Consider the following 24,500-nt stretch of genomic DNA (forward strand, 5'->3'; position numbering starts at 1 on the left):
ATTTGAAGAGAAACCAAACATGTGTTTTAATTACTTGCAGAATAAATATTTCAATATTTCATAAAGGCATAATGCGTAGCTGTCATTTTTGTGGAAATCTGAATTATTTACTTGGTTTAAATGGAATATTCTTGCGTTGCTAAACCGTTTGTTAGAACCTAAATCCACCCTTGACCTGAACCAAATGCTTGTTTGTTTTGTCTGTGCGTTGGAATGTTTTGCAAGTGCAGCTGTCGTGGTTTATGAACCACGGTTAATGGCTTAGTGTTGAATGTGACCTGCATTGTTACCTCCAATTCAAACAGTCAATATTAAAGCAATCCAGAAATTTTTGAGGTGTCTTAACTAAGCTGTTGTACTGCAAGACTAGTTTCTAATGGTCTTCTCTCTGGTAACTTTCAGGCAAGTGGAAGAATGTTTGGAATTGTAAATGTGCACACTGTATGGCCCATCAAGTCACTTCGTTTCTCAGTTTGTGGAATGCTTGTGTATTTCAGAACTTCTCCAGATTGCTGGCATTAGTCCGCACGGCAACGCTTTAGGGGCATCCATGCAGCAGCAGGTGAATCAACAGATGCCTCCAGAAAAACGAGGAGGCGAAGTATTAGATTCTGCCCATGATGACATCAAGCTCGAAAAAAGCAATATTCTGCTGCTTGGACCAACTGGCTCAGGTGTGTAAGCCCTGTCGGATCGTAAATCAAATTTAGAAAGTATTGTGCAAAATGCAATAGGTTAAACAAATATGGTAGTTTCATAAATGTACTAGAGTTATACAGTATTACTTGAATAATAATTGCATTAGTTAACTTTACATAGAATTGTAAATAGTTATTGTTAAAATGATACACTTTTTTCTTTTTCTTTTAAAAACATTGTATCTATGGGGTTTCTTTTTCTTTCATGATGTACATAGTATATTTTGTGTTGTTTTGTTTTGTTTACTGTTTTTTAAAGCAGTAAAAGAATGAATAAAAAACATACAAAGTTTGAAGCACATTTAGTTGAAAGCACATAAATACACGTGCATTTATTTATGTACATAAACATTTATGTACATTTAATAAAGTAAATGAAGTTTGCATAAATTGGCAAAAAGGAACAGAAGCTATCATGTAGCATGAGTGGATCAGCTGTCCCTGATGCTACTCAGTTGGCCTTATGGATATTTGGCAGCAGATTTCTTTTTTTAAAAAAAGCATAAAGTTCTGTGCAGCTTCCTGCATCCCTATCTCTGCTGCTGGACAGACTCCCTCCCCAATCACAGGAAACAATTGGAAAGCTCCAGTCCACTGTACCTACAATGATATCATTAGCCCACACAGGCACTTTCCCACTATGCTCTGAAAAAAATAAATACCTTCCAAACTGAACAAAATTCTTCTTTAGCCCAAAATACAGGATTTTTTTTTATTTCTGCTGCTTGAAGAATAGTTCAGCTTAGTTTGATGATTTTATGATCATGCAGTTTGGCTTTTAAATAATAGCCACCTCCCTGCGTTTCTCTGCCTATAAATCATACCATCTCTTTTGCAGCTTTCTAAACACCTCTTGTTCCAGGAATCCAATTAGGATTTGCTCCTCTAAAAGCTAATTTGGATTTAATACAAAGAGCCCATAAGCCTTGTAATGAGGGCCCTTCATATTTATTGGTCAGTGATAAACAAGATTATCAAGACTGGTCATAGGAGAAAGAAGTCCTCTTGAATACCAGAATCGTAGTGATAACTCAAAATTCAAGTACTTTGATGTGTATTAAGAATATTTACATCTACTGCTGTGTGTGTATGACAAACTTACATGACAAATCCCTGCAAATTTTGAAAAAGTGTGTGCTATTAACCATGGCAGTGGTTCTCAACTTTTTCTTCAGCACGGATCCTTAAATATCTTTTGTGGCCATGGACCCCCAAAACTCAAGATTTAAACCATCACATTGCAGGCCTCCCTGTAATGACATGCCTCCCCCCCAACCAGGGGATCCATGCACCACAGGTTATGAACCACTGTTTTAATGCATTGGTTTTTTTTTCCAGCTAGAACAGTCACACCACCCAACTGGTAATCATTATTTCCATGGCAAAATAAAATGCATTTGAAACTCCAATTCTGTGATTTGCACTAACAGATTTTTTTTTAAAAAAAATAACAAATAGGTAAAACTCTGCTGGCCCAGACTTTGGCCAAGTGCCTGGATGTTCCTTTTGCAATCTGTGATTGTACCACTTTGACTCAAGCTGGTTATGTTGGAGAAGATATTGAGTCTGTCATTGCAAAGCTGCTGCAGGACGCAAATTACAACGTAGAAAAGGCTCAACAAGGTAAAGCCATTTCCCCTTTCCAAAACGATGTCGTGTTATTATTTTTTTCCCCTTCATTTAGAATTAAGTGTTGCTGCATTCAGTTATTTTCTCCTTCTTGTTACATGCTACTCCCATCATAAAATAGGATTTAGTTGAAAGGAATGAAGTTAATTATTTCAACAGTACCAAAGCATCCCCTGATAGTAATTTTTAGGGAAAGATTAGATTTGTGGGAAAATGAAAAGAATTACACATGCAGCATGCAGCATTGGAGATCTGACCAGCTGGAATTATCCATGTGGCTGATTGAAGGAGCATTGCTCTTACTCTCAAATTGACTTTCTTTTCCTTCCTGATTCAACTACAAATCCAATGGCTCAACAAGATAAAACCATTTCCCGTGCCCTTCCCTCAAAGCATAGCTAAGGGCTGCTCCTTATGTTTGTGGAGATTCTCAGTCCTCCAGGTCATGGTTGTCCCAAAAGTGCTTTTTCAAGAGGCAAGTGGACTTCCTTCTTTTTTCTTTAGAGATGTTTCACTTCTCATCCAAGAAGCTTCTTCAGCTCTGACAAGCTTCTTGGATGAGAAGAGAAAACAGGGTGGATAAAAATAGATGATTATTTTAAAAACAAAATAATTAAAAAGACGGATTTTTTTATTTAAATTAGATTTTTTTTATTTTTATCAAATTTATTTTAATAAAATGCTTTTGGAGTAAAAATCTATAGTTTTCTATTTAAGATACATTCCTAATTTAGTTTATTCAGCATGAAATGGAGCTTAGTTATGTAGCATGAGGCTGTATATTCTGCCATATTGGGACTGTTCAGTGAGTCAACGGCGGGTCAGAGGAGGAGCCGCTCTGGGACAGAGATGACAGTTGCTCTTCAAAAATTATGGTTTAAAATTGGGTTGATTTAAATCAAGACTTTTTACTAGTGATTTAAATCGTGATTTAAATTGACTTGATTTAAATAAAATCCAGTTGCCTCTTGAAAAATGCACCTTTGTGTTGCTCCTTATAACTTTGCTATTATTGAACCAGATATTTTTTTATCTTTGACCACCTCTTTTTATTCCAAGTGTATGTCTCAGGGAGCATTTTCTCCCCCTGTCACTATCATCCTAGAGAAAAAAAACAGGATTCCTTATGTGCTAATTGTTTGTGTAATTCAAAAGCTGCCTCTAATTTGCAGGCATTGTTTTCCTGGATGAAGTGGATAAGATTGGCAGCGTTCCAGGCATTCACCAGTTACGGGATGTGGGAGGAGAAGGAGTTCAACAAGTAAGTAACCTTCGCTTTCCCGCCCCGATTGAGAGAAGAACCAGTTTTATTTCCCTGGGAGGTGCAAGACTGAGGCAGAAGTTATTTTCTAAGCCGCCTTCTTAACTCTTTCATGGGCGTTCACACTAAGCATTGATAATGCTTATGGGAGCTCATCACTCCCCTTCTTAACAAGTTCATGCATCTTTGTGTAGGAGAAAATCACACCCTTACCAAAATTGGCAGAGCAAGCTTCTGTACCTTGAGCAAATTCTACACTCACTCCCACTGAAGTTATTACCTAGTTGGGTAATAAAACATCTGGGACCAACTAAGCTCAGAGAGCACAAAAGACTCTACAGTTCAACCCTGAGCTCCACACATTTTCTCCTATTGGAACTCTCTGATTTGCCTCTCAAGACCTGTTGAGGAAACAGAAGGACAGTTGTGTAATTACATTCATTCAGTGCCCGTTTGACGGTTCCCATAGGCCGCAGTTAGTTACTGTTGTAAACTGCCTGAATTTGTTTTTAAGAATGAATGTGTTGCTTAGGCCTCTCCTATTTTTACATAGGGGTTGTTAAAATTACTGGAAGGCACCATTGTGAATGTCCCAGAGAAGAATTCCCGCAAATTACGAGGTGAAACAGTGCAGGTTGATACAACCAACATCCTCTTTGTTGCTTCTGGTGCATTTAATGGTCTGGATAGAATCATCAGCCGGAGGAAAAATGAAAAGGTAAGGAAATTGCATGCTTTAGCTGTATAAAGAAGAGAACTCTGCTAAATATCCTCCAGAGGTCACCATTAAAAGGCAAAGATATCATTCAGTTCAGCTCACAAGGAAAATAGATTTTAGGATCATTGAGTATGGTAGGCAAATTTTCTAAGTCCTGGTTAATTTTGCTCAGTCTTAAGTTAAAATGCAGTGCTGATGCCAGCAATATTTAGAATAGAATAGAATAGAATAGAATAACAGATAACAGATAACAGAGTTGGAAGGGACTTTGGAGGTCTTCTAGTCCAACACCCTGCTTAGGCAGTAAACACTACACCATTTCAAACAAATGGTTATCCAGCATCTTCTTAAAAACATCCAGTGTTGGAGCATTCACAACTTCTGGAGGCAAGTTGTTCCACTGGTTAATTTTTCTGTCAGAAAATTTCTCCTTAGCTCTAAGTTGCTTCTCTCCTTGATTAGTTTCCATCCATTGCTTCTTGTCGTGCCTTCAGGAGCTTTGGAGAATAGATTGACTCCCTCTTCTTTGTGGCAGCCCCTGAGATATCAGAACACTGCTATCATGTCTCCCCTAATCCTTCTTTTCATTAGACTAGACATACCCAGTTCCTGCAACCGTTCTTCCTATGTTTTGGCCTCCAGTCCCCTAATCATCTTTGTTGCTCTTCTTTGCACTCTTTCTAGAGTCTCCACATCTTTTTTACATCGTGGTGACCCAAACGGATAATATTTTTGCAAGGAAACTGATAAATGGGGAAGAGATTTTATATATGAATACACAATTTTGATTATCTTGGTTTGAGGATCATTCAGTATGGGTTAATAGCTCTCCTGTTTTAAATGCAGTGGGAGCTGGAGTTTGTTACGTTCATTTTGGAGACCACCTTTAAAAATGGGATATTGAAGCTTAAAAGACTGTATTTTCACCCACAGATTTATTGTCTAGCATCCAGGTTGCTCTACACAAACTCTACAATGGCCATATTTTAGATTATTGCAGTCTGTTTTGCTAAAAGCATAATGCAATGCATTAAATAATTATGTGTAATACCAAAAGTTTTTAATATTTAAATATATATGTCACTTAGGGGGAAAAAATAGATGTTATAAGAACAGGTGAATTAAAGGAGGTGCTGCACCCTTTATGAGGAGAATTAAGTTTTACAGAAACAGTCAAATACAACATTGAAAATGTTTTGCCAATGTTTTAATATTGTACATTAATTGAAACCATCAAGCATCCATTTTTTGTTGCCAAGCATTTTTCCAAGACTACCTTATATCACAAAGAGACAGCAGGACATAACAAAATTGTATACTTTTCATGTGACCAGTTGACACTGTTTGCATAAAATTCTTTTTTAAATTATAAGCTTCCAGTCAGAAATGTCTTCAAGAAGTCCTGATGCCTGGCAGTTTGCATCCAGCACTCTAAATATTTGTTAATCCAATAGAAGAGAATATTCATTAATAACCATGTCCTTTTTAGGAGAAATGCTGTCATTGTCTGGAAGATGAAAGCTATCTTGTTCTTTAATTGCTATAATGACTTCTTTTGGACTAAATTTGTTTACCCAGGGCCTTTAGATGAAAAAAATGGATTCAAATCCTGTTGTGAAGTTTCTGGATAAGCTAGATCCAATTTAGACTGATTTGTTGATCTTATTGAAAGCGCTCTCTTTAAACTTCTCATGAAAAAATAGAGGAATGACAACAATTAAACTTCAGTTTTACAAACCAAATAGGGGGAAACATTGTATATAACATTGGGATCTCCGTGTATCTAAATTTACAAATTATATGAAGTGTGTAAACATCCAGTCTAATTTATAAACCAGTGGATTTTATGATTCATTTAAAAAGGCTGACTCCATGTTCTCTTGGTTGCATTCAGTATCTACTGAACTTACTTACATACAATACAGAGGTTTTCCTCTATCCCATCAGTTTTGGAAAAGATCCTTAGCTAAAGGGTGATTCCTCCCATATGGGCTTTGTATAATTTCCTGCAATGCATTTTCACACCCCCAGAACGAAACATTAGCTTTAGTTTTGTTATTAAAGCCAGAACCTTTTGCCTTGCAGTATCTTGGCTTCGGTGCCTCGTCAAATCTGGGGAAAGGCAGAAGAGCCGCAGCTGCCGCCGACTTGGCTAATCTGAGCAGCGAGTCCAGTTCTGAGCAAGAGATGGAAGAGAAAGACCGCTTGCTTCGACACGTCGAAGCCCGGGATCTGATTGAATTTGGCATGATCCCTGAATTTGTGGGACGCTTACCGGTGGTCGTTCCCCTGCACAGCCTGGATGAGAAAACTCTTGTGCGGATACTTACAGAGCCCCGGAATGCAGTCATTCCCCAGTACCAGGCGTTATTCAGCATGGACAAGGTTTGCCTCTTAGGGTATTTTCTTATGATAGCATATTATTTCTTGTAGATCAAGCTTGGGTTTGCTCAAAGAGTGGATTGATCTTAAGTGAGGTTGAAGGGATTACCTTTTAAAATAAAGGTATAATATAATAATATATGATTTAGGTTTATCTTTAATAACAATAGCCCTTAGACTTATATACTGCTTCACAATGCTTTACAACCCTCTCTAAGTGGTTTAGAGTCAGCATCTTGCCTCAACAATCTGGGTCCTCATTTTATAGCCTTAGGAAGGATGGAAGGCTGAGTCCACCTTGAGCTGGCGAGAATCGAACTCCTGGCAGTGGGCAGAGTTAGCCTGCAATACTGCACTCTAATCATTGCGCCTCCTCGGCTATATTATAAGTCTACTATTGCTATTTTCTGTTGTTTTTTACTACCCCAGGACAGATGAACATCCCTTTTTCAGGGCAGCCGGTCAGCATCCGCTTCTTTTGACTTCTTATGAACGTGTTCGTGTGTCATTTTAGGCAGTCCTTGACCTACAACGCTTTGTTTAGTGACCTTTTTCAAAGTCTGATGAGCAAAGTCAGTGGGGAAGCCAGATTCACTTAACAGCCATATAACTACAGTGATTCACTTAACAGCAGTTACTTAACAGGTCATAAAATGGGACAAAACTCATTTAACAACTCTCGCTTAGCAACAGAAATTTTGGGCTCAATTGTGGTCATAAGCTTGAGGATTACCTGTAGTGACTGTATCTGTTTTGCCTTTATGTCTATTACACTTCTATTAAACCAGAAGCATAAAAGAAATCAGGTATTAGTAAATGTAGCATTCTTAAAATGTCCATAATCTTATGTCTTACAGTGTGAATTAAACGTCACAGAGGATGCTTTAAAAGCAATAGCCAGATTGGCTCTGGACCGCAAGACGGGAGCTAGAGGCCTTAGATCTATCATGGTAAGAGCTTTTGCCTGATTGCTGCTTAATTACCGGGTGTGCAGGCATTAATCCTCCATATAATAATTTTATGTGGGCGACTGCAGGATGTTTTACACTCTCTCCCCTGTTCTCTATGTCTGTGTCAGTGGTGGGTTGCAGGCGGTCCGCCCCAGTACGAGCGTACCGGAGCCTGCCCGGAGCATTGGGTACCGTTCCGGTATGGTGCTCCGGAGGGCCGGTCCACCCGCCTGAGCTCCTTATCTGTCCTTTAAGCCTTTGGCGCTTCTGCACAGACACATGGTGTGTACAGTGCCTGCGCAATGCTCTGCCGAGCAGCTGGAGCGCTGCGGAGGCTTGCAGAGTTGTCGCGGGTAGGTATGACGCATGCGCACGCCATGTGGGCGCTGCCAGGCTCGTTCCAACCGTACCAGTTGGAACGGGATCTGGAACCCATCACTGGTCTGTGTATAAAATCGTTGGAAGTAGTTGGTGAGTCAAGAACGGGACCACACACACACAAAAAACCATCCTCCTTGATAGGAGACAATTCCATGGTAATTGATTTTCTAATTTCTTCCCTGTGAACTGAAAAATATAGGTAATATGAAGAGGGTCCATATTTGGCTATCATCTTAAGATAAAAATCTGGTTTAAGGAAAAATACATTGATGCTTGCATGACTTCAGTAAGCAGGAGGCTTGTAAGGCAAGTGCTTCTTTTGTGCATTCATCCTCTCCATTTGTGGAAGGAGTGTATGCCATGAACCCAATAAAGTTTGTCTTTCAGTCTGTGCCTTTTGTCCTCATTTCCAAAACTTTTCTCCTTCTAAGAGCTGTCTCACTTTGCCTTGTGGGTAACAGCACTGCTTTTGGGATTAGAAGGCAGGAGTCAGGGTTCCAAGTAACACCCCCAACAAAAGAAGACTCCGAGGCTTGAGCTTCCTCAAAGTTCCACTTTATTAGAGATGTCATATTGGCATATCTGGGAAAACCCGAATCTGAATGAAAGTCCCTGCCCAGCATCCACATGTCCATCATATGGCCCAATCAGCCACAGTCACAAAGGAACATCTCTCCCATCCATGTCAGTCCAGGTGCAGGGACAAAACGACCTTGGCTCTCTGAGAAAGGAATATTATTTAAACACACACAGACATTATATATATATATATATATGTGTGTGTGTGTGTGTGTGTGTGTGTATATGTGTATATATATATGTGTATATATATATATGTGTATATATATATGTGTGTATATATATGTATATATATGTATGTATGTGTATGTATGTATGTATGTCTCTAAGTTATTCGGGTTTTCTCCCGCATAAAATTGGAGATGTCTTGGCGATGTTTCAACGAAGTCTCATTCATCATCTTCAGGTTTGGTGCTTCCAGGATTCCACCATTGCTCCTGGAAGCACCAAGCCTGAAGATGACGAATGAGACTTCGTTGAAACGTCGCCAAGACATCTCCAATTTTACGCGGGAGAAAACCCGAATAACTAGAGACCTACATACCAACACCCGCGAAAACCTCAGAAAACAAACAAATACATACATACATACATACATACATACATACATACATACATACATACATATCCCATACTCCATATAAACCCCCTCCCAGTTTCCCACAGCATTAAATGTGATAGGCCTGAAGGCCCAATGCAAAAGATGGCTTCCAGGCCTAACAGCAGGATTGGGAGGAAATGGTTTCATTCATAATCATGAAATCAGGGAATAGCATTTGGGTATGTCTCCTTGGCAAGTGCACAGCACAGTTTGAGTGACAAACTTTGGCACTTTCATTCAGATCCAGAAATGGGCCAAACAACTGCCTATTGTTAGATTGTTGTTAAAACAGAAATTGTGTACTGTGATTTAGAGGGGAGGAGAAAAATACCTGAACTGTTCTCTTCATCCCCGCAACTTTAGGAAAAGTTACTGCTGGAACCAATGTTTGAAGTACCCAACTCTGACATAGTATGTGTGGAAGTGGACAAAGAAGTTGTGGAAGGAAAAAAAGAACCAGGATACGTCAGGTAAAATTGATTAGAGTTAGATTGGGTTGGCTCCTGACTTTTTCTTTCTCAAGAGCCTTTCAGACAATTTTCTAGGTAAGCGGTTATTCTGCAATTAAGTCTGTCGTTGCTAAGGGCAATTTCAATGAACTATGGAGATTGTTGTTAAACGTTCAGTTCAGTATGAATCACAAATCAGCTTTCTTTCTTTCTGTTTCCTGACAAGATCTCCACTTTGATTATTTCAGACATTTGACATTGCTCCCATTTCAATTATAGGACTCCAACGAAAGATTCCTCGGAGGAAGAATATGACTCGGGAGTAGAAGAAGAAAGTTGGGCCCGCCAAGCAGATGCCGCAAACCATTAAACAGTCAGAATGTTCCTCAGCAAAAGCACCCAATGTGTCTGTCTTTGTTTGAGACCATACATGGCCCTGCAGGCTGTTGCTAACATTGGATTCCTCCTGACTATAGGACCCATGGTTGAAAACTTTGGCCTCTCTCTAATGGGAAACCAGATCATGAGTTTCTATAACATCACATTGGGTCTGTTCAGTGGACACGTGGACTAAAAATGATATAATGTTGAGAAAGTGAACTGTATATTAAGTTTTGTTCAATTAAAAAAAACCCACAAAAATGTGCTTTTTAAACTGGCTGAAGAGGGATGGTAATGCAAACACATTTTCCCCTTTACCCCCACTCCTCCCTAAGTGCTCCCTAACCCCACTCCCAATTAGAATCCTGTTGAGTTCAGGACCTTCACATATACACGAAATATCTTAGGAAACCTGCAGTCTTTCCTAAAACTAAGAATAATCCAGCAATTCCCCTCTGAGGTTAAACAACACGTTCGCAAACAACTATAGTTGCTACAAACAAACAAACACTGATCTTGTGGTTTGTCACCATCATTAAAAAAAAAGAGAGATTTGAATGGTCATTGGGCAAAGGCAAATTTCCCAAGTCCTGCTTAATTTTGCTCAGTCTTAAGTTAAAATGCAGTGCTGATACCAGCAATATTTAGATATTTTTTGCAATGAAACTGGAAAATGGGGAAGTTATTTTATATATGAATACACGATTTTGGTTATCTTGGTTTGAGGATCATTCAGTATGGGTTAATAGCTCTCCTTTAAATGCAGTGGGAGCTGGAGTTTCTTGTTATGTTTATTTTGGAGACCACCATTAAAAATGGGATATTGAAGCTTAAAAGGCTGTATTTTCACCCACAAATTTATTGTCATGCATCCAGGTTGCTCTAAACAGACTGTACAAAGGCCATATTTTAGATTATTGCAGTCTGTTTCCCTAAAAACATAATGCAATGCATTAAATAATTATGTGTAATACCAAAGGTTTTTAATATTTAAAAATATATGTCACTTAGGGGAAAAATAGATGTGTTATAAGAACAGGTGAATTAAAGGAGGGGCTGCACCCTTTATGAGAATAATGATTTAGAAACAGTCCAATACAACATTGAAAATGTTACGCCAATTTTTTTTTAATATTGTAGATTAATTGAACCTACTGAAACCATCAAGCATCAGTTTTTTGGTGCCAGATATTTTCCCCAGATTACCTTATACCACAAAAGGACACCAGAACATAACAAAATTGTATATTTTTCAATATTATCAGTAGGCACTGTTTGCACAAAATTCTTATTTAAATTATAAGCTCAAATGCTGATACGGCATCCTGTTACTTTTAAATCTCTTTTGTTTTTCAGTTAACTCGATCCTTCAGTATCTGTAAAAACACGGAAAAAGGATCGCTAATGTTCTTGATTCATTTCTGAAAATTAAAGTCTCTACCTGCAAATTTGATGTCTTTCCTCTCTGTGTGAGATGTAAATCTGTTACCAAATTATAACCTCTGCTTAAGCATATAATTATTTCAACCAGTTGGTTAAAACAGATGGGAATCTCCATCACAACCGGTAATGACTGATGGTGGATGAGGGATACCTCAACTTCAAATTCCTCAACCCATGTGTGGATATCAGTCATCGGGTGGGTATGAGTTTAGAAGAATTGATCTTCGGTGCTCTGCAGATTCGTTGTGCACAGCTCCTCACTTTTTAGTGTGACAGTATAAATCAATCAGAATGGAACTGGAAGTGCCCTTGGAGGTCTTTTAGTCCAAGTCCCTGCTCAAGCAGGAGACCCTATACTATTTCAGATGGGTGCCCGTCCAGTCTTGTCTTAAAAACCTCCAGTGATGAAGTCCCTACAACTTCTGAAGGCAAGCTGTTCCACTGGTTAACTGTTTCACTGTCAGGAAGTTTCTCCTTAATTCCAAATTGCTTTTCCCCTTGATTAGTTTCCATCCATTGTTTCTTGTCTTGCCTTCTGGTGCTTTGGAAAATAAGTTGACCCCCATCTTCTTTGTGGCAGCCCCTGAAATACTTCAATGCTGCTACCATATCACCACAGTCCTTCTTTTCTCCAGACTGGCCATACCCAATTCCTGCAACCATTCTTCATATGTTTTTGTCTCCAGGCCTTTTCATTCAAAAGACAAAATACTGCTGGTTCGCAGCCTGCCAGCTTCCTAAGTCTATTACTTTTCCATAGATTTCTGACCACTTCTGCCTGATCCGATGCACCATTATGTTACAAAGGCAATTTGTAAAAGATCAGTGTCTGTTTTTTTAGATGTCCTGAAGGCTTCCAATAGGGGAATATGTCTTTAGATTTCAGATAACACAGTGCAGGAATGCCCATTGGTGCTGCCATTGTGCAGGATGATAATTATTCGAAAGATACTGTACTTGGAAAATTGAAGATACAGTATAGCAGACTGGCAGATGCTTGCAGTGGTGCTTTACCTTGTCTGCTTTTTAAAGTGGGAGAATCCCACTGTCCTGAAAGTCTGTTTCCTGGAGCAGGCATTTATTTGAATGTTCATTGTATATACATAGTTGTTATGATAGATCCAGTAATTCCAGCATTCCTTCTGGCCACGACCGAAATTTGCACTAAATCCAATCATGCCTGTTTCAAAGAAAGGCAGCAGAGGTTTTAACAAGTGCAATCAATTCCTGCAAAAAGAAAAGTTATCATATACCCTGTTGTGTTAACTCTGCACCCCAGTCCTTCACCTCTCCAAAGATTGCAACTTTGCAAAGGCCCAACAGAGACTTCTTTCCTTAGAGCCCTGCAAAAAAAATCATGTGGAACAATGGCTGATGACCTCTTTCTATCGGTCCACAATAGAAAGTGTCCTCAGATACTGTGTTATAGTATGGTATGCTGGTTTAACAGCTGTGGACAGGAAGGCACTACAGAGAATGATCATTTCAGCACAAGAAACCATTGGTTGCCTTCTAACAGCACTGGATGACATTGCCAGGTCTCACTGCTTTAGCAGAATAAGGAAGATACTCAGAGATGATTCACACCCTAGTCAGTGTCTCTTCACACTTCTCACATCAAGCAGAAGACATCCAAGTATAGCCAGCCGAACCAACAGGTTTAAAGATGGTTTCTATCCTTAGGCTGTCAGTCTTAAACACAACCACAATCATTCCACGCACAGGCAGAAATGTACCGGTATGTTTTTCTTTCTTTTTTTTTCTTTTCCTAATTCCTTGCATAGGGATTATTCTTTATACTATATGTTGTTTGTATTTTTTTGTCATGGATTGCACCAGTGAGGATAAAACCAATTTCATTGTACATATGATGTACAATGACAATAAAATACTATACTAACTTGGGAAGGCTTATGTAGAGTTCAGCTCTATCAAGTTTCAAGTTTAATTTTATTTATAGGCCGCCCAATCCCGGAGGAATCAAAAGCTGGGCCCCCTTGCCCCCCCCCTTTGCTAAGGGTGCCAGCAGCAAAGAAATAATTCCACTATCTATCACCAATCACCCTCTTCTTTTCCCCATCTTAAATATTCTGCCTGAGGAATCAACGGGAAAATGATGAGCTAGCTTTTCAAAAATCACCCAGATCCCAACTCAGGCATTTGAACCCAGGCAGATCATAACCCAAGAGGTTTATATCTCCTTGTGGCCAGATCCTCGACTTACAACAGTTCATTTGGTGACTGTTCAAAGTTTAAAAAAGTGATTTATGACTGTTTTTCAAGTTACCACCTTTGTAGCATCCCCATGGCCAAGTGATCCAAATTCAGATGCTTGGCAGGTGATAAGAGCCGAGGTGGCGCAGTGGTTAGGGGTGCAGCACTGCAGGCCACTTCAGCTGACTGTTATCTGCAGTTCAGCGGTTCTAATCTCACCGGCTCAAGGTTGACTCAGCCTTCCATCCTTCCGAGGTGGGTAAAATGAGGACCCGGATTGTTGTTGGGGGCAATATGCTGACTCTGTAAACCGCTTAGAGAGGGCTGAAAGCCCTATGAAGCGGTATATAAGTCTAACTGCTATTGCTATTGCTATTCATATTTATGACCATTACTGTGTCCCAAGGTCATGTAATTAGCTTTTATGACCTGAAAAGCCAAGTCAATGGGAAAGCCAGATTCACTTAACAACCGTGTTACTAACTTATCAACTGCAGTGATTCACTTAACAAACTGCGGCAAGAAAGGCCATAAAATGGGGTGGGGAAAACTTACTCAACAAATGTCTCACTTAACAACAGAAACATTGGGCTCATCTGTGGTCGTAAGTCAAGGACTACCTGTACAGACTCTGGAGCCTGGAGGCTTCCATCAAGGGTCTTTCTTTGCCCCATTTACGACCCCCTCCAAAAAAATGCAAAGGTGCTGACTTCCTTTTGCCTTGAAGACTTATCACTTCTTCCATCCGAGAAGCTTGCTCCGTTCTGGCGCAACAGTCGCTCCGGGGACAGAGAAGCTCCTCCTGCCGACGCTCCCCCGAGCCTGCAGGGGGCGCCGCTCTTCCCAAAGCGCAGGAATAGAGGCCGTTGTGTAGACGAGGCCGCGCGGCCTATTCTGATGATGTCTCAGCCGCCGCCTCCTCACTTCGCCTCGCGTTTCGCGGGGCCGCCGCAGCCCGCCGGCTTTCCTCCGCCCGCGTTGCCTCCCCCGGGGCCTTTCCGGGGACCGCCGCCTCAGCCTTTCCCGCGGGGCCTCTATCCACCGTTCCCAGGCGGAGGCCTCCCGCCTTTCCTGCCACCGCCGCCGCCGCTTCATCCTCCACCTCAGTGGCCGCCGACCCTGCCGGAGAGGCCGCCGTTGTCATGGAGACCGGTGACCCCGCCGCGGCCTACCCCCGAGGCCTCAGACGTGCCGGGCGACGAGGCCTGCGACGGCGACGAAGCCTGGCTCAGCCGCTTCATCAGGCGCCGACGGCCGATCGCCGCGCCTCCCCGTCGGGAACGGGGCCTGACGGCGGACGAGGCAGCGCAGGCGGCGGGCGAGGCGCTACGGGCGGTGGCGCGCGTGGCCGGGCTCTGCGCTGCCTGGCGGCGGCGGGGCGATAAAGCAACTCCGGGCGAGACGGCCGAAGCCGAGGCCGGCTTGGAGGAGCTCCGCGCTCTGGTGGGGCCGCTACGCGATCCCGGCGCTTTGGAGCGGCTGCGGGGCCGGCTGGAGCGGGGTCGTCAGAAGAGGAAGCGGCGGCAGCAGCGGAGGCAAGAGGCCCGCGACGCCCGGCAGGAGGAGGAAGCCCAACGCGCGGAGCGCAAGGCCCGCATCGATCTCTGGAGGGCCCGGCGAGCCCAGGAGGAGGAGGACCGGCACCGGGTGGGTCTTGGGGTCCATGGGGGTGGGAGGGCTCCTCGGGTCATTGAGAGAAGAGAAGCGGCTGGCCGGGCTTTGGGAAGCAGAGGCTTTCTGATGGTCCGAATCCCTAGTACAGGCCTCCTGCGTGAGCAGGGAGGATTGGACTAGATGACCTCCAAGGTCCCTTCAAAACTCTGTTATTGTTACTGCTCTGCTCCTTTTGCTGGGTGGATGTTCCCGGTGTGGAAATGCAGAGAAAATACAGGTTTAATTAACAGAGTTGGAAGGGACCTTGGAGGTCATCTAGTCCAAACCCCTGCTCACGCAGGAGACCTATACCAGGGATTCGAACCGTTGAATGCCGACCTTTCTGATGGACAAGCTCAGTGCCTTAGTCACTGAGCCACCGAGTCATGCAGTCCTCGACATACAGCAATTCACTTAGTGTCCATTCGAGGTTACAACGGTGCTGGGTAAAGTCACTTGTGGCCATTTGTCACACTTACGACAGTTGCAGCATCTCCATGGTCACCTGATTGACATTCAGACGATTGACAGCTGACTCACATTTATGACTGTTGCAGCATCCTGGGGTCGCATGATTCCCTTTTGCGACCTTCTGACAAGCAAGGTCAGTGGGGAAATCAGATTCACTGAACAATTGTATGACTAATTTAACAACTGCGGTGATTCACTTAACAAATGTGGCAAAGCAAGTTGTAAAATGGGACAAAACTCCCTTTACAATTGCTTCTCTTAGCCTCAGAAATTCCGGGCTCAATTGTGGTCATAAGTCGAGGACTGCCTGTAGAGGCAGCATATTCTGCCACCATCACTTTGCTGAACTCCCACAACCCTGTCTTATGCCTAAAGATATTATACTATGTAGTAAGGACTGTTATTGTTATTATCCTTCTCATCTATTCTACTATTTCTCTTGTTGGCATCTTATGATTTAGGTATTTTAAGGTTTATTATTGTAAGTAGGATTTATGAGCTATGAGTTACCACTTTGTTGTTTGTAGCTAGACTGAGAGCGTATGCACTGGGGACAAATTCCTTGTGCATCTAGTCATATTTTGACCAATAAAGAATAGTCTATTCCCTTGATGGTGAACCTATGGCACACGTGCCAGAGGTGGCATGCGGAGCCATCTCTGAGGGCACACAAGCTGTTGCCCTAGGTTAGCTGCAGCGTGCAGGCACACACCGGCCAGCTGATTTTCAGCCTTTGAAGTGCCTGCGGAGAGCCAGGGGAGACAGTTTTCACCCTCCCCATTCTTCAGTAAAGCCTCCGAAGCCTGAGGAGGGGGGGAAATGGGCCTAGCAGAAGTTCAGAAACAGGCTGTTTCCAGCTGCCGGGGGAAGCCGTTTTCACTCTCCCCAGGCTTCAGAAGGGTGTGTGTGTGTCATGCACGCATGTGAGGGGCAACGGGGGGGGTCATGTGCACATTCGCGGGCAGGGCGGAAGGGAGGCCATATCGCACGTTCGTGCTTTCGGCACCCGAGCCAAAAAAGGTTAGCCATAACTGGTCTATTCTATTCTTAGCCCTATTCTTCCTCAATGCCAGTTTACGGGGTAATGGATTTCACTGACAATGAGGAACAAGACATACAGACACCCACTCACATATACACTCACCAGGAAATATTTATAATTTTACAATTCAACTTATGATGACATTGCTAATACAAACCTCTATAGTTTTGCCATGGCAATAGGAGTAAAAAAAAGGTTTGCTGTGTACAGGTAGTCCTTGATTTATTCATTTAATTACCATTCGAAGTTACGGCAGCACTGAGAAGAGTGACATGACCGTTTTTCATACTTAGAACAGGGCTAAAGAGGCTTCTTGGATGAGAAGTGAAACATCTTCAAAGAAAAACAAGAAAGTCCAGTTGCCTCTTGAAAAAGCACCTTTGGGACATACTTAGGATGGTTGCAGCATCCCCATGATCACACAATCAGAATTCAGAGTTTTGGCAAGTGGCATGTATTTATGACGGTCGTAGTGTCCTGAGGTCATATGATTGCCTTTTGCAACCTTTTGCTGAGCAAAATCAACAGGGAAGCCAGATTCAGTTATCAGCCTTGTTACTAACTTAATAACTATAGTGATTCACTTAGCAACTCAGACAAGAAAGGTCGTAAAATGAGGTAAACCTCATTTGACAACTATCTTTCTTAGCAAAGAAATTTTGGGCTCAATTGTGGTTGTAAGTCAAGGACTGCATGTATTTACTTATTTTACAAGTTATCTTGTAAGCATGACTGATAGCAGAAAGAAACTAAAAAACTGCGGGGGGATTATTTCTGTATTATTGGACTGTACTTTGGGGATAAAGGCAGAATGTCTCAGAGATGCCATTTGTTCATTTTTTTGCCCGTATATTATCTTGAACTTCCCAAGGGGTGCCTTTCACACGGTGTTGCTGAGCAAAAAAGTTTTCGACAAAGATCTCTCTTTCCTTGCACCTAACAAACCCACTTCTACCTACTGTTTGGAAGGTGGTTGTGGGCCTTCTTGTTCTGTTTTCTAACTGATACTCTTTTAATTTAGGAAAAAGAACTTAAAGCTGCTGCCGATAGTGTGTTATCAGAAGTGAGAAAAAAGCAAGCAGACACAAAGCGGATGGCAGAAATTCTGCGTGGCTTAGAAAAGCTTAGGAAACTAAGAAAAGAAGCAGCAGGAAGGAAAGGTACATTCTGGATTTTTAAAATCATTCCTAATTCTGATTCTGCGTGTTTTACTTTGTGTTTACTCCTTTTGGTGTACAGTACTCTGTATGGTTGGGAAACTTGGTGCAAAAGTCCTAACATTTCTGCCAGTGGATCTCACACTGCTTTTTCTGATTTTCTTGTTAAAATCTGCTTTAGATATTAATGTTCACTATAAACTTAGAAGACTTGCATAGTGAACCAATCCAATCTTGTAGCATAGACGATAAGAGACATGCAAGTAGTCCTTGACTTAACAGCCACAATTAGGACGGGAACTTTGGTTGCTAATCAGTATAGTCAATAAGCCAGTCGTCATGTGACCAGACTTAATTTTATTACCATTTTTTTACTGCAGTTATTAAATGAATCTGGTTTCCCACATTGACTATGCTTGTTGAGTATGTTCCACATTGCATTCATGTGACTGCAAGATGCTGCAATCATTGTAAATGTCACCTGGTTGCCAGGTGACGTTTACAATTAAATTGTAAGCACATCACCACTGGGGTGGTGTTACAGTTGCAACTTTGAGGATGGGTTATAAACTAAATTTTTCATTGTCGTTGTAACTGCAAACCACTGTTAAACAAGTAGTCGTAATTCAAAGATAGCTGCAAATAATTGAGGAATGGAGTAGAGGAGGAGAAAAAATCCCAGAGATCATATTCTTTCCCCCACCCCAAGGCATTGATTTAAATCAAATCCAGAAATCTAGATGGGAAACTATATTATTGAAATAAAACCTAATGTAAATGAGAATAGCAATAGCAATAGCAGTTAGACTTATATACCGCTTCATAGGGCTTTCAGCCCTCTCTAAGCGGTTTACAGAGTCAGCATATCGCCCCCACAGTCTGGGTCCTCATTTCACCCACCTCGGAAGGATGGAAGGCTGAGTCAACCTTGAGCCGGTGAGATTAGAACCGCTGAACTGCAGATAACAATCAGCTGAAGTGGCCTGCAGTACTGCACCCTAACCACTGCGCCACCTCGGCTCTTTTGAGAAAAAGGACCCGCAATAGCATTTAGACTTATATCCCACTTTACAGTCCTCTCTAAGCAGTTTACAGAGTCTGCAAATTGCCCCCAACAATTGAGTCCACATTTTACCTCGGAAGGAGGGAAGGCTGAGTCAACCTTGAGCTGATCAGGATCGAACTGCTGGCAGTCAGGAGAGTTTTCTAACTTCTGTGCCACCACAGCTCTTATAAACTATATAAATGTCCTTCTGAGAAAGAATTTGAGTTTTTTTTTTCCCCTTTCATGTTGAGGCATATATTCTTTGACCGAACATTTGATGGATTTTAGCTTGGGAAGTTAAGAACTACTAACTAAAGGAGCTGTGGGATTCTTCTGAAACAAAAAGAAGAAAAAGAAAGTAGCAATAAATCCTTGTGTGTATTCGGTGCAGGTGTTTGTCCGCCGCCAGCTGCAGATGAAGCCTTTGAAAGCGAAGTTGAGAGTTTAAAAGCATCGATTAAAAAACGCACAGAACTCTACGAAGCTGAAGAACGAGCTCTCCGAGTCATGCTGGAAGGAGAGCAGGAAGAAGAAAGAAAACGAGACATGGAGAAGAAGCTGAAGAAGGAAAGGGAAAAACTCCTGCAGCAGAAGCGCAACATGGACTCCAAACTGTTTGGGGATCCAGGTAATGTTCAGAATGCTGATGCTCATTGTTTGGGAGAAGGGGATTTATCCTTGAAATCCAGGAATGTTCTGCTTCATTTATGTAGCGATTTTGTAGAGAGAATAGTTACATTAAAAGTGTTTATTTTTATTTCAGTGGCAAAGTTTTTTTTAAAAAAAAAAAAAGTAGCTATTCTCCAAAATGTTTATTTATGTAGTTTTTCTATGTCAACATAAGAATTGACCTATTGGATTTAAAACTAAGTTTCATCTTTAAAAAAACAACCTAGGACCGGGATGATGAACCTATGGCACGCATGCCACAGGTGGCACATGGTGCCATTTGTCAGGGCACATGAGGCGTTGCCCTGTCAGGTGGCCAGCATGCATGTACGCGCTGGCAAGCTGAGTTCAGCCTTTTTTTAAGCCATTTTTTGCCCTCCCCAGGCTCCAGAGGCTTTATAGGAGCCTGGGGAGGGCGAAAACAGCAGCTCCTTTCTCTCCCCCCCCCCCCCTCCGGAGGCTTCAGGAGTTTCCCTGAAGCCTCCGGAGTGCAAAAAACTGGCCCTACGGGCAAACCGGAAGTTCAGGAATGGACTTCCGGTTTGTTCGTAGGGTCGGTTTAAGCCTTCAGGGGCCTTCAGGAAAGTCTCCTGAGGGCTTCTGAACCAGGGGTAGATTCCTGCCAGTTCTAATCTCTTCTATAGAAGAGGTTCCACAGTGCTGTTTAGAGCCGGTTCCAGCTCCTTCCCCCCACATCATCAAGATGAAGAGTGAGAGGAGGAATTCTGGGAGTTGAAGTCCACAAGTCTTAAAGCTGTCAAGTTTGAACACCCGTGGGTTTTTTTTTTTTTCCTAAAGGGTTAGGGATGCAAGGGTCTTGTAACTTGACAGCTTTAAGACTTTCGTGCTTCAAATGCCAGAATTTCTGAGCCAACATTTTTGTTGCTAAGCAAGAGCATTGTTAAGTGAGTTTCACCACTTTTTACAAGTTGGGCACGCCCACCCAGTCACATGGCCAGCAAGCCACTCCCACAAAGCAGGCCACACCTACAGAAGAGGTTCTAAAAAATTTTGAAACTACCTCTGTCCTGAACGCTCTGGAAGGCTAAAATCGGCCCTACAAGCAACCCAGAAGTGACTTCCGGTTTGCCTGTAGGGCCATTTTTTTGCGCTTCGGGGAAGCTCCTGAAGCCTCCGGGGGGCCTCAGGGAGGGGGGGGGCTGTTTTCGTCCTCCCCAGGCTCCTATAAAGCCTCTGGAGCCTGGGGAGGGGGGAAAAAGCATGCAAAAAATGGGGGTGGGGAGCTCCTGTCATGCGCACATGCGCGCTGGGGAGTGTCACACATTGCATTATGGGTGTGGCACACCCACGCATGCCCCCCCCCTGCGCTCCCCCCGCTTATGGCACACGAGCCAAATAAGGTTCGCCATCGCTGACCTAGGAGATCTATTCTTACAATTAATGGAGGCTTTTATTTCGGTGACTGTAAAGATTTTCTTACTTATTTATATTTTTAGAAGAATTTCCATTTAGCCACGTCTTGGAGCCATTCACACAATACTATTTGCAAGCTGAATATTCCTTGCCAGCTCTCCTCCAGATCAGGTAAGAGCCATTGTTTAGTAAATAAAACAAATTGAGGTGTTGGTGTACATTATTTTACATAAAAACCTGGGAATTCTCAGCTGTCTTGAATTCTGGCTTCCATATGAATTCCTTTTTAATCCATTTGTTATAGATGTTAATATTTAGTTGCAACTGTTGAGTATGCACCACTCAGGTTGTATAACTGTCAGTAGTTGTGTAAAGTAAATATTTTATTGTCCTGTAAAGCATTAAAGTTGTCTGTTCGGGATGCTGTAATGTGAAACAATAAATTGCCAGAATGATTTATAGTCCTGTTTAATAAAACCTGTTGAGGTTTTAACGAGACCCAAAACTGAAATTAATGGCGAGAAAAGACCATTTTTATGTATCTTTCTTCCCACCTAATTTCCTTGTCTGCTTTATTTCTCTTTGAAATAGGAAAGATCATTTGTTTTTGTAATATATACGCATTGCTCTAACAAAAGATATAAATTCCGTCTCCAGCATGATGGAATCTCTCTGGCCAGAGTAGAACCAGTATGGATATCTATCGTAGATTATAATCTTGAGATTTTGATTCAGCCCACCACTCAAGTTCAGGCAGGTCACTCAAAAAACAGTCTTGCATTTATACCGTATATAGAACTAAATCATTTATAAACCTAATGGCTGCATTTGCACAACGTGCTGTATTTGGCTAGTACTTTATGACTTATTTGTTATACAAACGCCAGCCATTTGATTTATTGTGCAAATCCACAAAACAAGTTAATTCAAACCTGTTATGTGAATGCATCCAATATCTTAATCTACCTCACAAGCTAATTGTGAAGATAAAATTGGAGTGGATCTAATCTATGCCATTGCATGCTCTTGAAAGAAAGATGAAATATAAATAGAACATCTTTTTTGATGGTCTCTGGAGTAGCCACAGTTCATTCATATTGCCTGCAACCACATTACTATAATATTTTGCACCTATTTGTGAACTCCGTATTCAGCTGCAGTTGTCTGAATGCATCCTTTGGGTGAAATAATTCAGGCAAGGAATAGATACAGTGCTCAATGTGTTGTCTAACTTTTTCCCTTAAAGGCATGAATGGGATCAATACTTGGTGCCTACAGATCATCCTGAAGGAGATTTCATTCCACCAGGATGGGTCCTTCCAAGTCCTCCCTCCAGTGACACCTGGGCCACTGCTGTCAGGTGATGAGTTTGAATCACCGTTGAAGATAAGAAGGCATGATTTGCCAGTTTGGGAAGGCTGCCATAACGATGTGTGATTGACAACTCACATTAGAAGAGTTCTTTGAGTTTAAATGTGTTATAGGTGGCTAAAGGTTGCCAGAGAATATTGATTGAGAAGGCAAGCCTTGTCCTTAAAGGTGCTGTTAAAAGGATAAGCATTGATACTTATTGTAGTGCTTGTAAATCCTCTCTAGCATCTAATTATACTTTGGTATCAAATGATTTTGATCATGAAAGAAGTGTCAATGAATCACTGCTGTGCATGTATTGGAATTTGTGGGATAGATTTATATTTTAAAATGACTCCTCGGAAATTTATCTGAGTTTACCTTAAAAGGGATGTAAGTGCTACAAAATCAAAAGTGTAATCCCAGCAATAGAAAAATAATGGATCTGCTAGGTTACATTGGCTAATAGAGGCCAGATGTAAAGCTTAGCTTATCTATAGAGCTTATACATTTCAGAGACCATGCAATTAATGCACCAGCTAAACATTATTCTATGTGTTCTTAATGTAAACTAAACTGTGGGAAGTCAGAAGTTATTGTCCGAGGCAACATTAAAGATGATTTCTTTGGAATGGTATCCAGATGTTTAAACTCAAGGTATTTTCCAAAACACCTCTGTGGTTATCTTGGCCTTATGTGGCAGGAGTTAAGTGAATTGACAGATGTGGCTGATAGTAGTTTCCTTTGAAGTTCGAGTGACTGCTTTTAAAAATTATGGCATTAAATTGGAGTTGTATGGAGTGAATTAACTAGCTTTTTACATGTTGCCATAAAAAGTGACTTTCATTTATACACACATATGTGATTCACATGCTTAGGGAAGCATTTGCTTCGTTTTGTTTTTCTCTTAAAGTGGGATAATAGGATAGGGATATAATCTAAAAGGGTTTTGCCTCTTCATATTTTCATTATAACATCAAAGCATAGTTTGGCATTCAAAAAAGGAATCTTGAACTTCTGTGCTCTCCTGCTCCCCTTTCTGTGTTTTAATAAATGACCCCTTTGCTAGCCTAGTTTACAACCCTAGCTGAAGGGCACATTTCTAGTTTAAATAAATGGTAAACACTGCAGCAACACAATTCATTCCTTGAAGTGAAAAAATGTAAAGAGGAAGCGGATAGAGATTTTGTTACCTGTGAATTACTAACTGCTTAGGAACTCTGTATGTGCTTCTACAGATTTCCTATAAAAAGTTCTTAAGAAAAAAATGTTCATTTCTGTATAAATTCTGATATTCATAAATTGCAAAAAAAACAACAACCTAGAAATTACTATTGTTGACCAAAAGAAATGTATTCATACCAGACCTTGTTACTTTTCTCTACTGCTCGGTGAATACCATTTTGATACTAGGTTATTTTACGTCCACTTGCTCCTTCAGATCTGTTTACTTCTGAAACAAAGTTCTAAGTATTTAATACCAGTTTTAGTTTAGCATTATTTACACTGGAAAGACTGAGTGTTCTTTATCTCGTACTTCTTCCTGCATTTCTTTAAGAAAAAAATATTACTATTTTAACACATTTTATTTGTATAAATAATACGCCCACAAACCCTGTTAAATCATCTTTTCTCAGACCTAAGAAAAATTGAAACCCCAGGCATGGCTTTTAATAGCATAAAGGAGAAAGTTGTACCCAAATTGCTAGTGCAAACTATAGCTTTTATCTGGTACATGTGTGCAATAAATAAACTTTTGTTTTAAGGTAATTGTCAAATCATCTGCAAAGCTTGCTTTATTGTTTTGTAAAGTTGGAGACAAAGTCTGGAGGATGCTGTAATGGGAAACTGTAAATTGTCAGAGAGACTGATAGCCCTGTTTAATAAAAGAAGGTTGCCTTTTGTTTGTACTTAATAAATTCTCAGCATTTCAATGCTTGTATCTGGCATTTATTTTGCTTCTTTCATGGCACAGAACCTCCTTAAGCAAAAAGCCACAAGATGCAGCAGTGGCCACTGTGGGAAACAAAATTGTTGCATATTTTACTTCATA

General features: G+C 41.3%; 2 protein-coding genes and 1 long non-coding RNA gene across 6 annotated transcripts in view; 2 read left to right on the forward strand and 1 right to left on the reverse strand.

Moving 5' to 3' along the window:
• Nucleotides 1–11,477, forward strand: part of CLPX (caseinolytic mitochondrial matrix peptidase chaperone subunit X) — a 26,197-nt gene extending 14,720 nt beyond the window's left edge. For all 4 annotated transcript variants that reach the window (XM_087704352.1, XM_087704354.1, XM_087704353.1 and 1 more), the window contains 8 exons: nucleotides 498–674; nucleotides 2,157–2,321; nucleotides 3,500–3,588; nucleotides 4,142–4,306; nucleotides 6,392–6,691; nucleotides 7,546–7,638; nucleotides 9,563–9,669; nucleotides 9,928–11,477. In XM_087704352.1, the coding sequence (XP_087560478.1) occupies nucleotides 498–674; nucleotides 2,157–2,321; nucleotides 3,500–3,588; nucleotides 4,142–4,306; nucleotides 6,392–6,691; nucleotides 7,546–7,638; nucleotides 9,563–9,669; nucleotides 9,928–10,018 (1,187 nt within the window). In that variant the 3' untranslated portion in view covers nucleotides 10,019–11,477. The remainder of the gene's footprint in view (nucleotides 1–497; nucleotides 675–2,156; nucleotides 2,322–3,499; nucleotides 3,589–4,141; nucleotides 4,307–6,391; nucleotides 6,692–7,545; nucleotides 7,639–9,562; nucleotides 9,670–9,927) is intronic.
• LOC148048479 (uncharacterized) lies at nucleotides 11,137–14,599 on the reverse strand. The gene is made up of 2 exons (XR_015695439.1): nucleotides 14,242–14,599; nucleotides 11,137–12,652 (listed from the first exon to the last, which is right to left on the reverse strand). It is a non-coding gene; the product is annotated as an uncharacterized LOC148048479 (long non-coding RNA).
• On the forward strand, nucleotides 14,587–24,381 carry PDCD7 (programmed cell death 7). The gene is made up of 5 exons (XM_014057126.2): nucleotides 14,587–15,333; nucleotides 17,874–18,012; nucleotides 19,446–19,682; nucleotides 21,181–21,268; nucleotides 22,344–24,381. Exons 1-5 carry the CDS (start codon nucleotides 14,587–14,589, stop codon nucleotides 22,459–22,461), a joined length of 1,329 nt encoding a protein of 442 aa, XP_013912601.2. The 3' UTR covers nucleotides 22,462–24,381.
• The last annotated feature ends 119 nt before the right edge of the window (nucleotides 24,382–24,500 follow it).

This window comes from Thamnophis sirtalis, unplaced genomic scaffold, assembly GCF_051295495.1.
Source record: "Thamnophis sirtalis isolate CommonGarterSnake01/CBP01778 unplaced genomic scaffold, rThaSir2_p1.2 scaffold_2, whole genome shotgun sequence".
NCBI lineage: Eukaryota > Metazoa > Chordata > Lepidosauria > Squamata > Natricidae > Thamnophis > Thamnophis sirtalis.

What these genes read in the sequence shown, in the direction of transcription:
- PDCD7 (XM_014057126.2), top strand. Translation starts at nt 14,587, where the DNA reads ATGTCTCAGCCGCCGCCTCCTCACTTCGCCTCGCGTTTCGCGGGGCCG. An exon ending in AGGAGGAGGACCGGCACCGG is followed by an intron (nt 15,334 to 17,873) that starts GTGGGTCTTGGG and finishes CTTTTAATTTAG; the next exon opens with GAAAAAGAACTTAAAGCTGC. An exon ending in CAAACTGTTTGGGGATCCAG is followed by an intron (nt 19,683 to 21,180) that starts GTAATGTTCAGA and finishes TTATATTTTTAG; the next exon opens with AAGAATTTCCATTTAGCCAC.